This window comes from Nesoenas mayeri (genome assembly GCF_963082525.1).
Source record: "Nesoenas mayeri genome assembly, chromosome: 20".
NCBI classification, from domain to species: Eukaryota; Metazoa; Chordata; class Aves; order Columbiformes; family Columbidae; genus Nesoenas; species Nesoenas mayeri.
In genome coordinates this window covers 544,735-559,502 of record NC_137569.1, presented here as the reverse complement: position 1 = coordinate 559,502, position 14,768 = coordinate 544,735, and the positions used below count along the sequence as shown (strand labels likewise).

The window sequence follows — 14,768 nt, the reverse complement described above, 5'->3', positions numbered from 1 at the left end:
CGGCCAAGCTGCCCCGGCACCCGCAGCGCGGCGTGTCCGTGCCAGTGCGCATCGCCAGGGCACGTCACCTGCAAGCGCACAGCTCCCCATGCAGAAAACTGCCCTGGCTTGTGCAGCAGGGCTGCTCCGCTGCCTCCCGCCCCGGCTCCAGCGCCACCGACACTGCGCTCGAGCTGTGAGGACGCAGGGTGGTTTACATAAGCTCCTGTAAACAACATGGCCTGCTATTATTAGCCTATTAAAACTAACAGCCAAGGGGATTTAAAGAAGAAAGCCAGGCTGAGATACAGCTGGTTCCACAGGGGATGCAATTCACTGCAGTCCCGGCTGGTCTTGGGGAGATAAGACTTCCCTCTGCATTTATACTCCAGATGCCTCTCCCTGAAATTACAGATACTTCATTCAAACGGCTGTCAGTGAAGTATCACGCTAAATCAGAGTATCAGCTAGGCATGTCAAAGCCCATCCTGCTCTTGCAGCACATCGCTGTCCACATGACACACGGAGCTCTCCGTGCAGAGGCTGCGCCGTTCCCCGGATCCAGGCTGGTGCTGGAGCTCCCTGCGCGGTGCCAGCGCCTGTGGCTGGACCCAACCCAGCTAACCCGGAGGAGCACCGTGCCGGCACCGCTGGGCCACGGGGCACGCAGCTCCTCCTGCGCCCGCCGTGCTCTGCTGCCTCCTGCCCACTTCCCCCGCTCAGGATGGACACGTCAGGAGCCGGGAGCAACCTGGAGGTGCCATCCAGAGCGTGGGGGCTCACAGGGGCCTCCCTGGGCACAGACCCGTCCCTTTATCCCCTTCCCTGCCTGTCTGAAGGGACAGTGCTGTGTGTGCCTTGGCTCAAACGCTTCCACCCCCTCCAGCACTGTCCCCGTCCCCCCAGCCGGTGACAGAAGGTACCTGCAGGGAAAAGGGCTCTATCCCCGGAGCACAGATCTTGACGGTAAATCCTGTGTCCTGTATGACAATGACCTCCTGGTCGTTCCCGTCTTCTCCTGGCTCAGGCTCCTCGTGGCCATTCTGCCTGGGCTCCTTCTCGCCCTTGAGGCTGTCGTGCGGGCCGCTGCCGTTCATCAGCGCCACGCCAGACGGGTGCTCTGCGCGGGAGGAGAGGGACTGAGACGAGAGCCAGCAGGCAGCCGGGCCCCCCGAGCGGCTGGACAGGCTGGGCTGGACAGCACCAGCGTCCTCTGGCCAACCCACGTGAACCAGGGGTTAAAAGGCAGCCAGCGCTTTATTCTGCACTTGGTATTTACTAGACATAGGTGTGCCAGGCCCTTCCCTCCCTTCACCTCGCAGCATGATTAACACGCTCTCGCTGCCTGCGGGGTTTGCATCTTCCACAAACGGTGTGGAGAGGGGAGGGAAGGAAAGCAGGAAGGATAGGCCAGTGTACAACACATCCAACTTTGTCTATGAAGCCTCTTAATTAAAAGGAATGGGTGTGTGGTGCTTTGCGGCCCAGAGGCAGCTGTAACCTCTGCACCAACACGTTACACAGCTCCCAACATCCCTCCTGGTGCGGGGCCGCGCGGGGGGAGGAGACGCAGTGGCACTGCCAAGCCGAGCATCACGTGGCAGCCAGGTTACCGCTCCCACGGCCCTGCCTGCGCCGGGCCACCCTCCGCACGGCCAGAACGCTCCGCGGAGATGCCGTGGTGCCAGGGCGAGGCCTTGCCTGAGCAATTCTATTCAAGAAAAAGGTGATGACATTTTAAGTGCTGTTTCAGACAGATGCGTCACAGGGACGGGAGCTCTGCACCTACTTCACTCCCGCAATGGTTTGTTTTCTTTTCCAGTAAGGCGGATAGTGTCAGAGCGCTGATAAGACCTAGGAAGCTGCAGGTCTCCCAGAGCAGCCTGCCCCATCAAACCAGGCTGGGGACCATGCTAAAAGAGGACTGAGGGCAAGCTGGAGTCGCGGAAAGAGCGGCTGACGTCAGGCTTGGAGAGGGAGCAGACCCCGTGTTCCCAGCCCCGCGCTGAGCCGCCGGCCCGGCAGCGAGCGCCGGAGGGAGCGGGTGCCATGCCCGCGGGGCCGGCTCGCAGCTCGGCTGTCCCGTCAGCACAGCGCCGGCACCGGAGCCAGAGTCACACGCGGCAGCCCCGCTCGCAGGGAGCGCAGACACGGCGGGCTGGGGCACACGGGGCCAGGGGCCCAGCACCAGGCTGCCGGCCCAGGCTGCCACTGCTGTCCCCGCCAGCTCCACCTGGCAGGTCTCCTCCTCCTCACCAGCCCCAAGGCACCAGCCCCAGCTGCACGTCGGGGGAGGCGGCAGCTCAACCTCCATCCCTGCTGCGGCGCAGACCGGCGCTGCGCTGAACACCTACAGCCACCATGGCTGGTTCCTGCCTGGCAGCCCCAGCAGCTCCAGCGGCCCCGAGAAGCCGCCCAGCCTTGGCCATGGAGGGAAACGCTCTGTCCCCTGCACGCCTCTGCAGCACAACACCAGCGGCAGCAACAAACTGCTCAAGTATCCCCGGAGCGTCGCACCCTGCTCCAGACTACGGCTGCCAACAGCAAACCGCCTCCCAGACCACTGCCAAGGCTGAACCAGCGCATAGTAAAGAGCGGGAAGCACAGGGAAGCACACTCGTTCCACACGGCCGCAGGTAGCGCAGCTGCCTCGAGCAGCCTCTGCTGCCCTCGGCATTCGGCAGCTGCGGCTCACGTTCCCTGTCACTTCATGGATGTCCCCAACACAAGCCACTCATTTCTTTGACAGACGAACTCAGGGGTGAGCCAGACGAGAGGCCTGGCTCTGGCTCTAGTAGCTGCAGTCATGCTAAAGGCTTGCGCAAGGCTGCTTCCAACCAACCCCCTCATCGGCAGCAGCGAGGTGGGCACCGAAGCTACTTCTGTGCCGCAACAGTCAGCAGGACGCTCCCAAAAGGGACATTGTCACCTCTATCAGATTTTGTCTCCTGTATTTTCTCCAAGCTGCTCATCCCCACAGCTCAGACATCTCTTCCCACCCACACGTGGCTGGATGGAGCCAAAGGCTCTGGGCAGACACTGCTCCGGCCCCTCGCTGGCCCACTGCTGCGGGCCGGCCCGCAGACCCGCTCCCAGCCGGCACCAGCACCACGTCTGCAGCCACACACAAGAGAAGGACTTGCTTTATCAGTTAACAAAAACCCCCGTATGTTTGTTTTGCTAACACGGACAAGGCACAGATGGGTCCCTTGCCACATTCCTCCTTTTCCTTCTGCCATGAAGTTAAACATCACCTGCCTTCCCCCTCCCTCGTCCTGCCCCATTCCACGGGCACAGGCGACCACCCACCCCATTACGGGCAGTGTTTTGGCTACATGAAGCGTGACAGGGCACCGTGCAGCCAGGCACCTGCAAGCGTGAGCTTCTTTTTCTTCCTCTTCTTCTTCTGCTGCTGCTGCTTTGACAGCAGCGCCTGCGCCTGAGAGTCAGGACCACGGCTGGACCTGCCGCCGGGGCAGGGAGCATGGTCCGTCCCTGCAGAACCACAACCTGCGTCCCGAGCCGCAGGTGACACCTCGCCGGGGGAGCACGGCGGCACAGCTGCCTTTTGGGCCAGCGGGGCTCTCCCCGCGCTCGCTGGCGGAGCTGAGGAGGGGGTCCCAGGGCTCCTCAGGGAGGGAGCAGCGCCTCTACATTTCAGCCCGCTGTCTGGACTTGCTGAGACTGCACCTAAACACAAAGCGGGTTGTCCCTTGCCGTGGCCCCGGCCGGCGGGATGTGCTCCAGGGGCCACATCCTCCCCGTCAGCTGCCACCACGTGCTCCTGCTGGCGGCAGGATCTGTGCGCTGAGCCGCTGTCCTCAAGTTTCACGCAGCTCTGGCGAGCCCCAAGCGACTGAGCATGATCGAGCAGCCCCGCCAGCCCGGCCCCAAGGTCGGTGGGAAGGACGGTCGCCGCGCGGGATGCCTCTGCCGGCCGCAAACAGCTCTGTGCACACGCCACCACCGGCCCCTCACCGCCCTGGGCCTCCAACAGGTCCTGGACGCGTTCCGAGCGTTTCTGCAGGCTTCCAGCCACCGCCTCGCTGGGGACGACGTCTGGGTACGGCCCAGCATGCTGGGCAGCTTCAGGCAGCTCCGGGCACACGGTGCAGCTCCTGGGAGGCTTTGGTAGGAGCGGTGACCTCTCATCGGGAGAGTCAGAGCTGCGCGTCTGGAAGATGAGATCGGTGACATGTCTGCAGCAGTTTGCAAAAAGGCCGTTCCCCATGGTCACAGGCAGCCTGGCTCGTACGGCATCGGCTTAGAGAAGTCAGGTTTGTTTGCAAATCTCTTGTTTGCGCACATATATGGAAGGCCCCACAAGGCAGACTCCCACGCAGCAGCCTCGCTCTCCCCAGCTGGGACCTGCTCCCCTTCCCGCAGCGGCAGCCGCCTTCTCCAGAGACAATCCCCACTCAGCCCCGGGGCAGCGGGGGCAGAGGGCCGGCAGCTGCCTCTGCTGCCCCGCGCGCCCGCAGCTCCCGCCCCACGTGCCACCGGAATCGGACTCCGGGCTCACAGTGGTTCTCCCAAAGTGCTGCAAAGCGACCTCCGCTCCCCGCACGCCCGCTCCCCAGCCACCGCGCTCACGCCACCGTCACATCGCCAAGCCCAAAAGCGGCTCCCGGCAGCTGAAGATCCGCTCTCCCCGCCGCGCCAGAACAGAAGCAGACGTGTATCTAACAGGTTCCTCGGGCGCGTTCACAGAGGGATGCCGGCCCGATCGCGGTTATAAATAGCCCAATCTCGAGTGCTGCAGCGGTGCAGCCTGGGACGGCTGCTGGAGCGCTCGCGCTGCCAAACCTGCGCGCAAGGGAGATGCATTGAATTACAAGGCGAGGGCAGTTACTATGGCACGCCGGGCCCGGGCACAGCCATCCATACCAAGCAGGCGAGCACAAAACACCCCGGCAGTGAACCAGGGAGTAGTTCCCAGACAAATGTTCTGTCCTGTCTGCTCTGCCGTATCAAACACCAACCACAAAAGCGCACACACAGCCCCCTAACACCACTCTCTCGCCAAGCGTTTGCGAAATCTCAGCCTGAAGCAGGGGTTTTGGAGCTGGAGGTCTCTGCAAGCACCAGGGGCCCCGGGGAGGCCGCAGCCTGTCCTACGCGTCCCGGTGAGGCTGCGCTGCCGCCTGCCCCTCGCCTTCCCGGCCACACCGACACGCGTCCTGCGCCGACTGCTTCCCTGGGACACACGACAAGAGCTGCATCTTTCAAACTCACCATGTGATGTGCGAGAGCTGCGGCCTGACCCAACCAGCCCTGGACTCGTCTGGGAAAGCTTTTGTGTCTGCTCAGGAAACCTGACAACCCCCCAGCGCGGGGCAGCCCGAGCAGGTCTGAGCGCTCAGCACAGCTTCACGCACAGCGAGGGCCCTTCCCACACCCAGCAAACACAAACACGTGCCGCAGCCCTAGCACAGACATCCCAGAGCTAGAACAAAGCCCGGAGCACGGAGCTCACGCAATCACTCGCTCAGGGCCAACACACGTGTACAGAGGAAGGACAGGGCTGGTGTCAGTATAGCTAACGCAAATTACATTTTAGCTGTACAATAAATTAAACAAAATTAATAGTTTAATGAATGTAAATAAATGGACGAAATGAATACAACATGAGCTCCAGAGGTGGCCCCAGGGGAAATGTTTCTGCAGGACAGCCCGTCCGGGAGGTGGAGGACAGCAGGGAAACCACCGCTTCCCCAAACTGTCAGCGCTCCAGCTGCAACAAGCGCTGCTTTTCATGAGGGCCCACAGTGAAACATGAGAGCTGCTCTCCCGCTGTCATTAAACTCCAGTTGGTTATAACCCACCTGTGGGCAGAGGTACAAGCGCTGTGCTTGTCCCAGCAGCCTCCCCACACAGGGCTGACTGGCGCTGAGTGGCGGCTCGACAGGGCACATCAACCTGCGGCACCAACGACCACGGGCAGCAAGCGGGGAAACTATTCACTCCTGGCTCTTGCGCATCCACAGTCAACTCTGGCTGGACAGACCTAACCAACCCGGGCCGCATTCCAGCCGCTGAGAAGTTTGTGGCTTTTCTGTATTTGTATTGATAGTGGGACACGGGCACTGCAGCTGTGCCCGAGGGCACTCACGGTCCCACAGCGGCCGGCTCAGGCACCAACAGGCCACGGAAATGCCTCGTACTTTGCATTTGGCACCCCGGGCTACCCACACTGCGCTCTCTACACCTGGGAACTACACGGAAACCCATTTGTAAACTTTCTATCTGGCCAAAACTTCGGAAACTTAGTCCCAAAACTAGCTGGCTGGATGACCCTGCTACAACATGCAATTCAAACATCACAGCGACCGGGAGCAAAGACTGGGAGCTAAGGCAAAGTGCAAAGAGCAGCACCGACAAAAACATCAACTACATTAGGACGAGCGTGTTCCTCAAATTTCAAGAGAAGAGCACTGGATGAAGGAATCACATTTCAGATGGACACTGAGAATCAGTCGATGATTCTCCAAGTCCACGTGTTTTACTCTGGCACATACCTTAGTTTCAGAAAGCTACCGAGACAGCGAGAGCCCAAGTCAGTGACCTCTCCCATTAGACTCCGTGTGCAGCGGGACCAGCGCAACACGAGGCTCGCTCGGCAACAGTCACCATCCTGCGGTTTTCTGTCGTTGGACAGTAACTACATTAAACTCTGAGTCTGCAGCTTCATCAACAGGTCTCAGTAGAGCTTTTCACTTTAACGTGAAAGAGAATGGCAAACTAAGGAGACACCGTTTCAAAACATGTGCTGTTAATCCTCAGCACCCGTCAAGCAGCTGGTGAGCACCGCGGCAGGTTGGGAACAGAGCTTGCTTCTGCGAGTACACATCTACTTTTGCACCTGAAGAGGGAAGGTCTGTCACCCGTGTAAGTGCCTCTGCGCCGAATTGTCACGAAAATGCCCAATAACCACCTGTCCCAGACTCATCACGCTAGAGAGGCAGAATGCAAAAGGAGGCCCAGCTGCCAAACAGGTACATGCGAGCTCCTCTACATCAGCCGCGCGGTCGCGGGAGGCGAGAGCCAAACACTAACCCTTAGACAGCCTTGTTGCTGCTGGTGAGAAACTGACCTGCTCCCAACGAGCGGCAGCCACCGCCGTGCTCTGACTTCCATCTTTTGCGCTGTCCAAGCGCTGCCCCGTGGGCTGGTTTTACTTCTCAAATGCAAATAAAAAAAACGCATGGACTTCAGACTTGTAAAGCTTCTAGTAATAACAGCTTTCTAGTACAACCCATAGAGCACGATGCAAGAAAGCTACGCAAGCGCTGGAAAGCTGCGCTGGTGTGGGGTGTGCTGCCAGGTTTAGGCCTTTACAGACAAGGAAGACAAACACAGGACTGCAGCATAACGCTCCTTTTACTGTGCGTGAGGCAGTTCTGCAGGTGGATTTATCCAGGTGCATGTTCCTGACCTACTTACTTTTGCTTCTCAGCTGGGAAACCCACGAGCAGGGCTGTGCCGGCGGAGCAGCGAGCTGCCAGCGGGAGCTCAGCTCCAGATCCCACCGGCAGAACCACTCGGGATACAATCCCCTCGGGTTCCCAGCCCCAGCCTGCGCACAGATGCTCTGTTATCACACTCCCTTCCTCTTCCTCACCTTGGAGCAGTGATCAGATTTCTCTTGCACTTCTTCTGATTTCCCCCCGAAGCCTGTTATAACTGCATATTAAAAAACCCCGAGTGCCAGCAATTCAGCCCTTTCCCAAACACCAGCAAACCTCCAAGGTCGGGTGACAGACAGCGACAGCAGATCCCAAGATTAAGAATCAGTCTCCTGACCTTGTTACTAATGCACAGCTACGCCTGCTTCTGCAGCAGTTTTCCACTAACACCTGCATTCTCCGCTTCTTTAACAGAAGACGTGGCCGAAGATACGAGTGGCCAGGAAGAACAGGGATGGAGAGACCTAGTTAGAAAAAGCAAATCCTTGGGCAAGGCGAGGTTGCAAAGCATCTTATGGTAGCTAGAAGCACTGCTAAACTTGCACCTGAGACAAACTTGTTCGAAGACAGTGGCAACTGTAGGACCAAAAATAATCCAAGAAATGCTGCATGCAACAGCTGTCTCTTCATCTTGTGCTAGCTAACAAGAAAGGTAACTTAACCCATAACAGCCCCCATCAGAAACCACTGGAAGAACCCCAGTTGTTCATGTTTTTGTGTTTCTGCCCTCAGAAGGACAGAGTGGCCCCAACAGTTTTGTCTGGCGTGGAGGCAGACAGAAGCGGTCATCAGCCCTCTCGCACGCAGAGCGGAGCGCAGCCAACAAGCGCCAGGTCCCGATGCCCAGCACCGCAGAGCGGTGCGATCCTCAGCCACACACCCGCTCGGCGGTACTGACCGTCTCCCTGGGACGGAGCGGGGTTCACAGCCCGCCCGGCGGTACCAACCGTCTCCCTGGGACGGAGCGGGGTTCACCGCCCGCCCGGCAGTACCGACCGTCTCCCTGGGACGGAGCGGGGTTCACCGCCCGCCCGGCAGTACCGACCGTCTCCCTGGGACGGAGCGGGGTTCACCGCCCGCCCGGCAGTACCGACCGTCTCCCTGGGACGGAGCGGGGTTCACAGCCCGCCCGGCGGTACCAACCGTCTCCCTGGGACGGAGCGGGGTTCACAGCCCGCCCGGCGGTACCAACCGTCTCCCTGGGACGGAGCGGGGTTCACAGCCCGCCCGGCGGTACCAACCGTCTCCCTGGGACGGAGCGGGGTTCACAGCCCGCCCGGCGGTACCAACCGTCTCCCTGGGACGGAGCGGGGTTCACCGCCCGCCCGGCGGTACCGACCGTCTCCCTGGGACGGAGCGGGGTTCACTGCCCGCCCGGCAGTACCGACCGTCTCCCTGGGACGGAGCGGGGTTCACTGCCCGCCCGGCAGTACCGACCGTCTCCCTGGGACGGAGCGGGGTTCACAGCCCGCCTGGCGGTACCGACCGTCTCCCTGGGACGGAGCGGGGCTCACAGCCCGCCCGGCGGTACCAACCATCTCCCTGGGACGGAGTGGGGCTCACAGCCCGCCCGGCGGTACCATCTGCCTTGAACAGAGCAGGGTGCCCCACAAATGGCACAGGCAGCGGCGGGTACAGGCAACAGAGGCAAATCCTCCCTGGCAGAAAGAGAGGCCTGAGAAGCAGAGCTGCAACGCTGCAGCGCGGACAGGCTGCCCCGGCCCCCGCAGCAGGGAGCCATGCGGGAGGGCACCGCCTCAGCCCCAGGCTGCGGGCAGGACAGGAGCGTCCTCCCCTTCCTCCCCCTCCTCCCCAGACCCAGGAGCCACCTGAGCCATTGTGCAGCGCTGAAACCCAGGGAGGATTTTTCCAGCTCCCTGCCTCCCTCAGCAATCAGCCTTCGCCCTGAGAGGCAGGGATTACGTGGGGTAACTTTTTAACCCAGTTGCTGGCACTGCCGGCACGACGCCTGCTCCAAAATCCGGCGTGTGAGAGGGAGGGAGAGGCCTTCAGCACCGCGCTCCCCGCTCTGGCCTGCGTCCAGCCTGCTCCAAACCAGACGCTCATGAACTTTGCTTTAGGTGGCAAACTTCAAGAATTCACCTCACCGCCATAAAACCAGGGGAGGGAGGAAGCGGCGGGTCACTCGCTCCGCGGATACAAGTGCCCCAGGACGAAGGCCAGCCACAAACCACGCTGCTCCTGCCCTTCTTCTTGTATGTTAAAGATCAGAGAAAAAGGCTAAAGCTGAGACCAGCGCTCAGGACTGTAACGTGCTGACGATCCGCAGCGCCCAGAGCAGGGGCAGCCCCGCGGGGTCTGTGCCCAGAGCCCTGGGGCAGGCGCTGGGGATGGTCAGGACACGGGGCTGCACCGCGTCCCTGGCCTGAGCCGCCCAGGCTCTAGTTTAAAGCTTGAGCAGCCAGCAAATAACTAGTTAAAACACGTAGTTTTCAGTGGAGAACTCACGCAAGCCACCGGCCATTCCCAGGAAAAGCCAGGGTCTCACTCGGAGTGTTTCCCACCGTGACAATGGCTCTCAAAGCCCGAACCCGCAGGACAGCCCGGGCTCTCTCACCTATCGCGGCACGGACAACACGGGCAGCGCCGGCCGCCCCCGCCCGGACCCTCGTGTCCAGCGACCGTTCCCGTGCCCGCCCCCGGAGCGGCCGCCGCAGCGCGCCCGGCAACGGCAGCGGCTCCTCGCGGCCCGGCTCCGCCCGGCCCCGCCGCACCCGCCGCTCCGCAGCCCGCGGGCCCGGGCAGAGCGCGGGGCCCCGGAGCGGCCGCTCCCCCCCCGCGGCCGCGCGGTGGTGCGGCCCTGAAGGTGACCTTCACCGGGGCCGGGGCTCCCGCTCCGCCGGGACGGGCCGGCCCTCCTGCCCCGCAGCGCGCACGGCCAGGCCGCTCCGCAGGGCCCCGGCCCCGGCCTCGCCGAGCAGCGGGAACCGCGCGTCCCGGCCCCGCTGCCAGCGCCTCCCCCGGCCGCGCGGAGCGGCCCCGAGCCGCGGAGCGGGCGGCAGGCCCCGGAACGGCTTCCCACGAGGACCGGGCACCCCCGGGCCGAGGGGACCCGGGAGCCTGGCCCCGCGGCGGGCCAGGCGGGCCGAGCCCGGGCCGCTCTGCCGGGCTGTCCGTGCCGGGGCCGGCAGCCGAAACTGACAGCGCCGCCCGGCTCCCCGCCGCGGCTCCGCTCCCCGCCACCTCCCCGGCGGGGCCCGGGCGCCGCGAAGGGGGCAGCGGGCCTGCGCCGCCGGGGCGGGCACCCCGGGACGGGCACCCCGGCCCCCCGGGCCCGCCCCGCGCTCCCGCCACAGGCCCCGGCCGCGGCGGCCCCTTACCGGGGCGCTGCTGGGTGTCCGCCGGCCTCCTGCCGCGGGGGCCCGGCTCCTGCTGCTCGCCGCCCTGCGCAGCGGCCGGCACGGCGGCCGGCGGCATCTCGTCCGCTTTACCGACCATGGGCCGCGCCGAGCCCCGCGCCCGCCCGCCCGCCGCGAAGGACAGCGCCGCTCGGCCCCACGTGGTGCCGCGACCCCGCGCCGCTACGGCGCACCGCCTGGGCCCAACCTCCGCGCCCGCCGGCAACGCCTTAAAGGGGCCGCGCCGCGCGGCCGCCTCGGCCCGCGCGATCCGCCCCTGCGGCGGCCGGACCGGGCCGCGTCGTGGGCGCCGCCGCGGGGCTGAGGGGCCGGCCTGCGGGCTCGGCTGGGCTGGGCTCGGCTCGGCGCCGGGCGCGGGCGCGGGCACGGCCCGGGGAGGCCCCGCAGGATCCAGCGAAGGTCACCGGCTGCGGGCGACCTTCCCGGAGGCCGCAAGGTCGCCGGCCGGGAGGGCCGCACCCGGGGGCGGCAGCGCCTGCTGGGGGACCGGGACGGCCCGGCGGGGAGGGCCCGGCGCGGGGCCTGTGCTGCCCCGGGCCAGCGGGGAACGGAGAACGCGGACAGGAGCCGCGGGACCCGGCCGCCCGCGCTGAGCGGGCCCGGCGGCCGCAGGCGCACGGGAGCGGCAGCGCGGGCCGGCTGGGGCGTGCGGGGCCGCCCGGGGCGTGCGGGGCCGGCTGGGGCGTGCGGGGCCGCCCGGGGCGTGCGGGGCCGGCTGGGGCGTGCGGGGCCGCCCGGGCCCTGCTCAGGCGCCGCTGGGCACCGCCGCCCCGCCGCTCCCGGAGCACAGCACAGGGGGTCGGGCTGGAATGGGTCCTGGTTCGGAGCTGGAGGCCCAGGGGCAGGTCAGGACAGGACAACGCTCTGCAGATTTCAGTCTCTTTATTAAGAAAAAGGCGTATTACAACGACTCCTAAAGTACAGCTCCATACTCTAGTCTCTGCGTATTAACACATTTTGAAAAGCACTTGGTTAAAAAGCAAAGCCAACATCATCCTGGCGAATAATGGTGTCGTGTTGTAAAATGAACATTCAAATAAAGCAGAGCGCTACCCAACCTTTGGCGCCCGTCCCGCCGCAGCGGCTCTCCCCCGCGCGGCGCGGGCTTGTGCTCTCAGCTGAGCTCCACAAACGCAGCCAAGCAGTATTTCTGCTCCGACTGAACCGCAGCCGCTCTGGGCGCGCAGGGGCTGTACCCGGGGCCCTTCGCTCCCGTTCCCCGCCAGAGCCTCCTGGGTCCGAGCACAGCTCTGGCCGGGCAGCGGGGGCGGCCCCGCCTCAGCGGGCCTGCGACAGCCTGGAGGACTGTGGTGACAGTGACCTTCCACGTGACCTTGAAGCGCCCAAGCAAATACCGACGGCGCCCGTGCCCGCAGGGCTGGTGCTGAGGCTCCGCACCTCACCCACGGCCCAGGGGGAGAAAGGGTTTGGTTTTTCAGACATACAAAGATTTGAGCGATCTCATTCCTCCTGTGACCGCAGTGACAGGAAAGGGGATCTCCTCTGGAAGCTACAAAATGAATGAAATCTCTTGGAAACAGGCAGGAGGCATTGCCGCACCCCGGCAAAGGTGCCCCTCTCACACCAGCAGCTGCACGACCCCGTTCCTCCCCGACAGCACGAGCCCCGCTCGCGGCGAGGCGGCTCACAACGCCTGCGCTCTGCCTCCGGCACGGCCGCGCCGGGCACAGGCTGTGCCAGCGCCTGCGGCAGCGGGACGGCCACACCGCCGCCCCAGCGGTCGCGCGGCCGTGCTGCCCCCGCCTCGCAGCGGCCCCACGGCGGGATGGGAAGGATGCGGCCGGGAACGCCTGGATTAGCTCCAGCAAACACATTCAGAAAATATGGCTTTTTAATTAACACGGTCAAGAGGGAAAGCTTCCCAGCGGTCTGCCCAAGGTTAAAATAAGTCCAGGGGAGCGTGCACCAAGCCGTCCGGACGGCCTCTGTCTCCTGCCGCGGCACCGGCACCGCCGCACTGAGTGGAGCGGGAGCATCTCCCCCCGCGTGCCGCTCACCCCACGCCTGCTGCGAGGTTGTGCAGCTTGAGACGCTGCTTCCTCTGGGAGCATTAGGCGAAATAATGAGGAAAAATGAAATGAACAAACCCAACTCATCAAATCCATGAGCCGCTGCAGAGGGAAGGGAGTGCGGAGGAGAGTGCCCGGCTGCTAGTGTGTGCACAGAGCTCTCAGCACGTTGTGCTTTATAGACGTAAGACGTTGTTTAACAACCGAGCTTATTGCTATGCATCCATTTCCAGTCTAATCATTAAGCTTTACGAGTCAACATTCAACATTGCTCGTTCCATACAAAGCAGGTTGGTGTCTGCGGTGACACTCCCCGGTCTGTGCGTGTCGGGTACACGGCGCAGGGTGACACTGGGCACCCCCCGGGTTCCCAGGAGCCCAAACACACCTCCAGAACCGCATCACACGGGCCGGGGCTCGTCTGAGCCTGCGCGCGGGGCTGCAGGACCCGCTCCCTGCGGCGCGCAGCGGCCTGCTCCGTGAGATACAGGAACGCTGTCTGCTTGTTCTTCTTTCTTGAACATTTTGATCTCTTTGATCATTTTATATAAATACAAAGATTAAAATAATTTATCTTGACATCATTCTATTACAATCATACAGTGTTTTCCCTTCAAAACAAGTGCAGGTATGTGTATATATATATATATATGTGTATATATAGTATCTCTAGAGCTTCCCTCCCGCCGAAGAAAAGCAGCAGTGACGGAAGCGGGTACAGCGCGCAGGAGCTGATCCTTCCCGCTCCGAGACAAGGGTGCCCAGGGCTCACCCCAACACCTCATCCCGAGCAGGTTACGCTGGCGTGAAGGGGGAGACCGGGGGTCCCCTCCCCGCCCTTGGGAGCGCCCCCTGGCTCAGGACGCTGTCCCGGGGCGGTGGGTCAGGCCTGCCCAGCTGCCCGCAAGCACCGAAAAAGCAGCCGGGGCACTGGAAATCAGATCAACTCCTTCAGCAAGCTGCTAATTAGCGGTGAAGAGGAAAAGATCCTGCAGCTCAGACAGGGTTGCTTCATTTACATACTAGGCACTAAAAATGATGATTGCTAGGAAGGTATTTACAGAGAAGAAGGATCATACCTCTCCCTCCCCTTTTCGATGCTCAGGTCAGTCGTGAACACCATGATTTTATCAAGGATTTTATAATAAAAATGCAACATCCTCTGTCCATCAGGATTGTCTGGGAAGGAGAGAGGAAAGCAGCTGTGCACCCCACAGCCGAAGGAGCAGCCGCACAGCGCGAACGTGCGCTGCCCTCTCCCGTGTTAGAACAGAGACAAACCCCCAGCAGAACCACTCCGAACCTGAGAGAAACAGCCATTTCCAAAGGCCAAATGGTGCCTCCCCTGCGCCACACCCGGGAACCGCCTGCCCGCTGCGCCCGAGCCGCCCCGCTGCCGCTGCAGGGCGGGTGACAGCGGTGACAGCGGTGACAGCAGGGACCCGAGCCCCCTGCCCGCCCAGAGCCAGCACGGGCACAGCCGGCCTGAAACCCCCCGCACGGTGCCAGCCGGGGCTGGGGCTCGGCCGAGCCCGCGGTGCCAAGCCGTGCCGCACACACCCCACCCGGCACACGCCCCTGGTGCTGCACCCCGGGCGCAGCGGCAGCAGCAGATCTTCTCGTCGCAGAAATGCTATTTTCGTTCACTTTTCTCTCCCTTGGAGGCTCTGCACAGGCGCTCAGGCAGCCCCCCTCCGCAGCCCCGGCGCTGCGCTGCCCAGCGGCTCAGACCCTGTGGGCCAGGGGATCCTTCCCGGCTGCCCGTGGGCAGCAGTGCGAGCAGGGGACCCACTTTCTGCTGCCCCTTCCCCTCCGAGGGGACGGACGGGGAAAGCCACCTCGGCCGGCGCCCACCCCGGTGCCGCTGGGCTCCGGCCATGCCGGCCGGTCGGGCCGTGCCGTCCCCTCGCCGC

At 63.3% G+C, this 14,768-nt stretch overlaps 1 protein-coding gene across 2 annotated transcripts in view; it reads right to left on the bottom strand.

The window, feature by feature from the left end:
- Positions 1–11,372, bottom strand: part of CLUH (clustered mitochondria homolog) — a 30,288-nt gene extending 18,916 nt beyond the window's left edge. For both annotated transcript variants that reach the window (XR_013923094.1, XM_080357102.1), the window contains exons 1-2: positions 10,787–11,372; positions 903–1,099 (exon numbers count right to left, since the gene is read on the bottom strand). Coding sequence is in view for 1 of the 2 variants with exons in the window: in XM_080357102.1 (XP_080213228.1) it covers positions 903–1,099; positions 10,787–10,904 (315 nt within the window). In the remaining variant the exon portion in view is untranslated. The remainder of the gene's footprint in view (positions 1–902; positions 1,100–10,786) is intronic.
- Between the last annotated feature and the right edge of the window lie 3,396 nt (positions 11,373–14,768).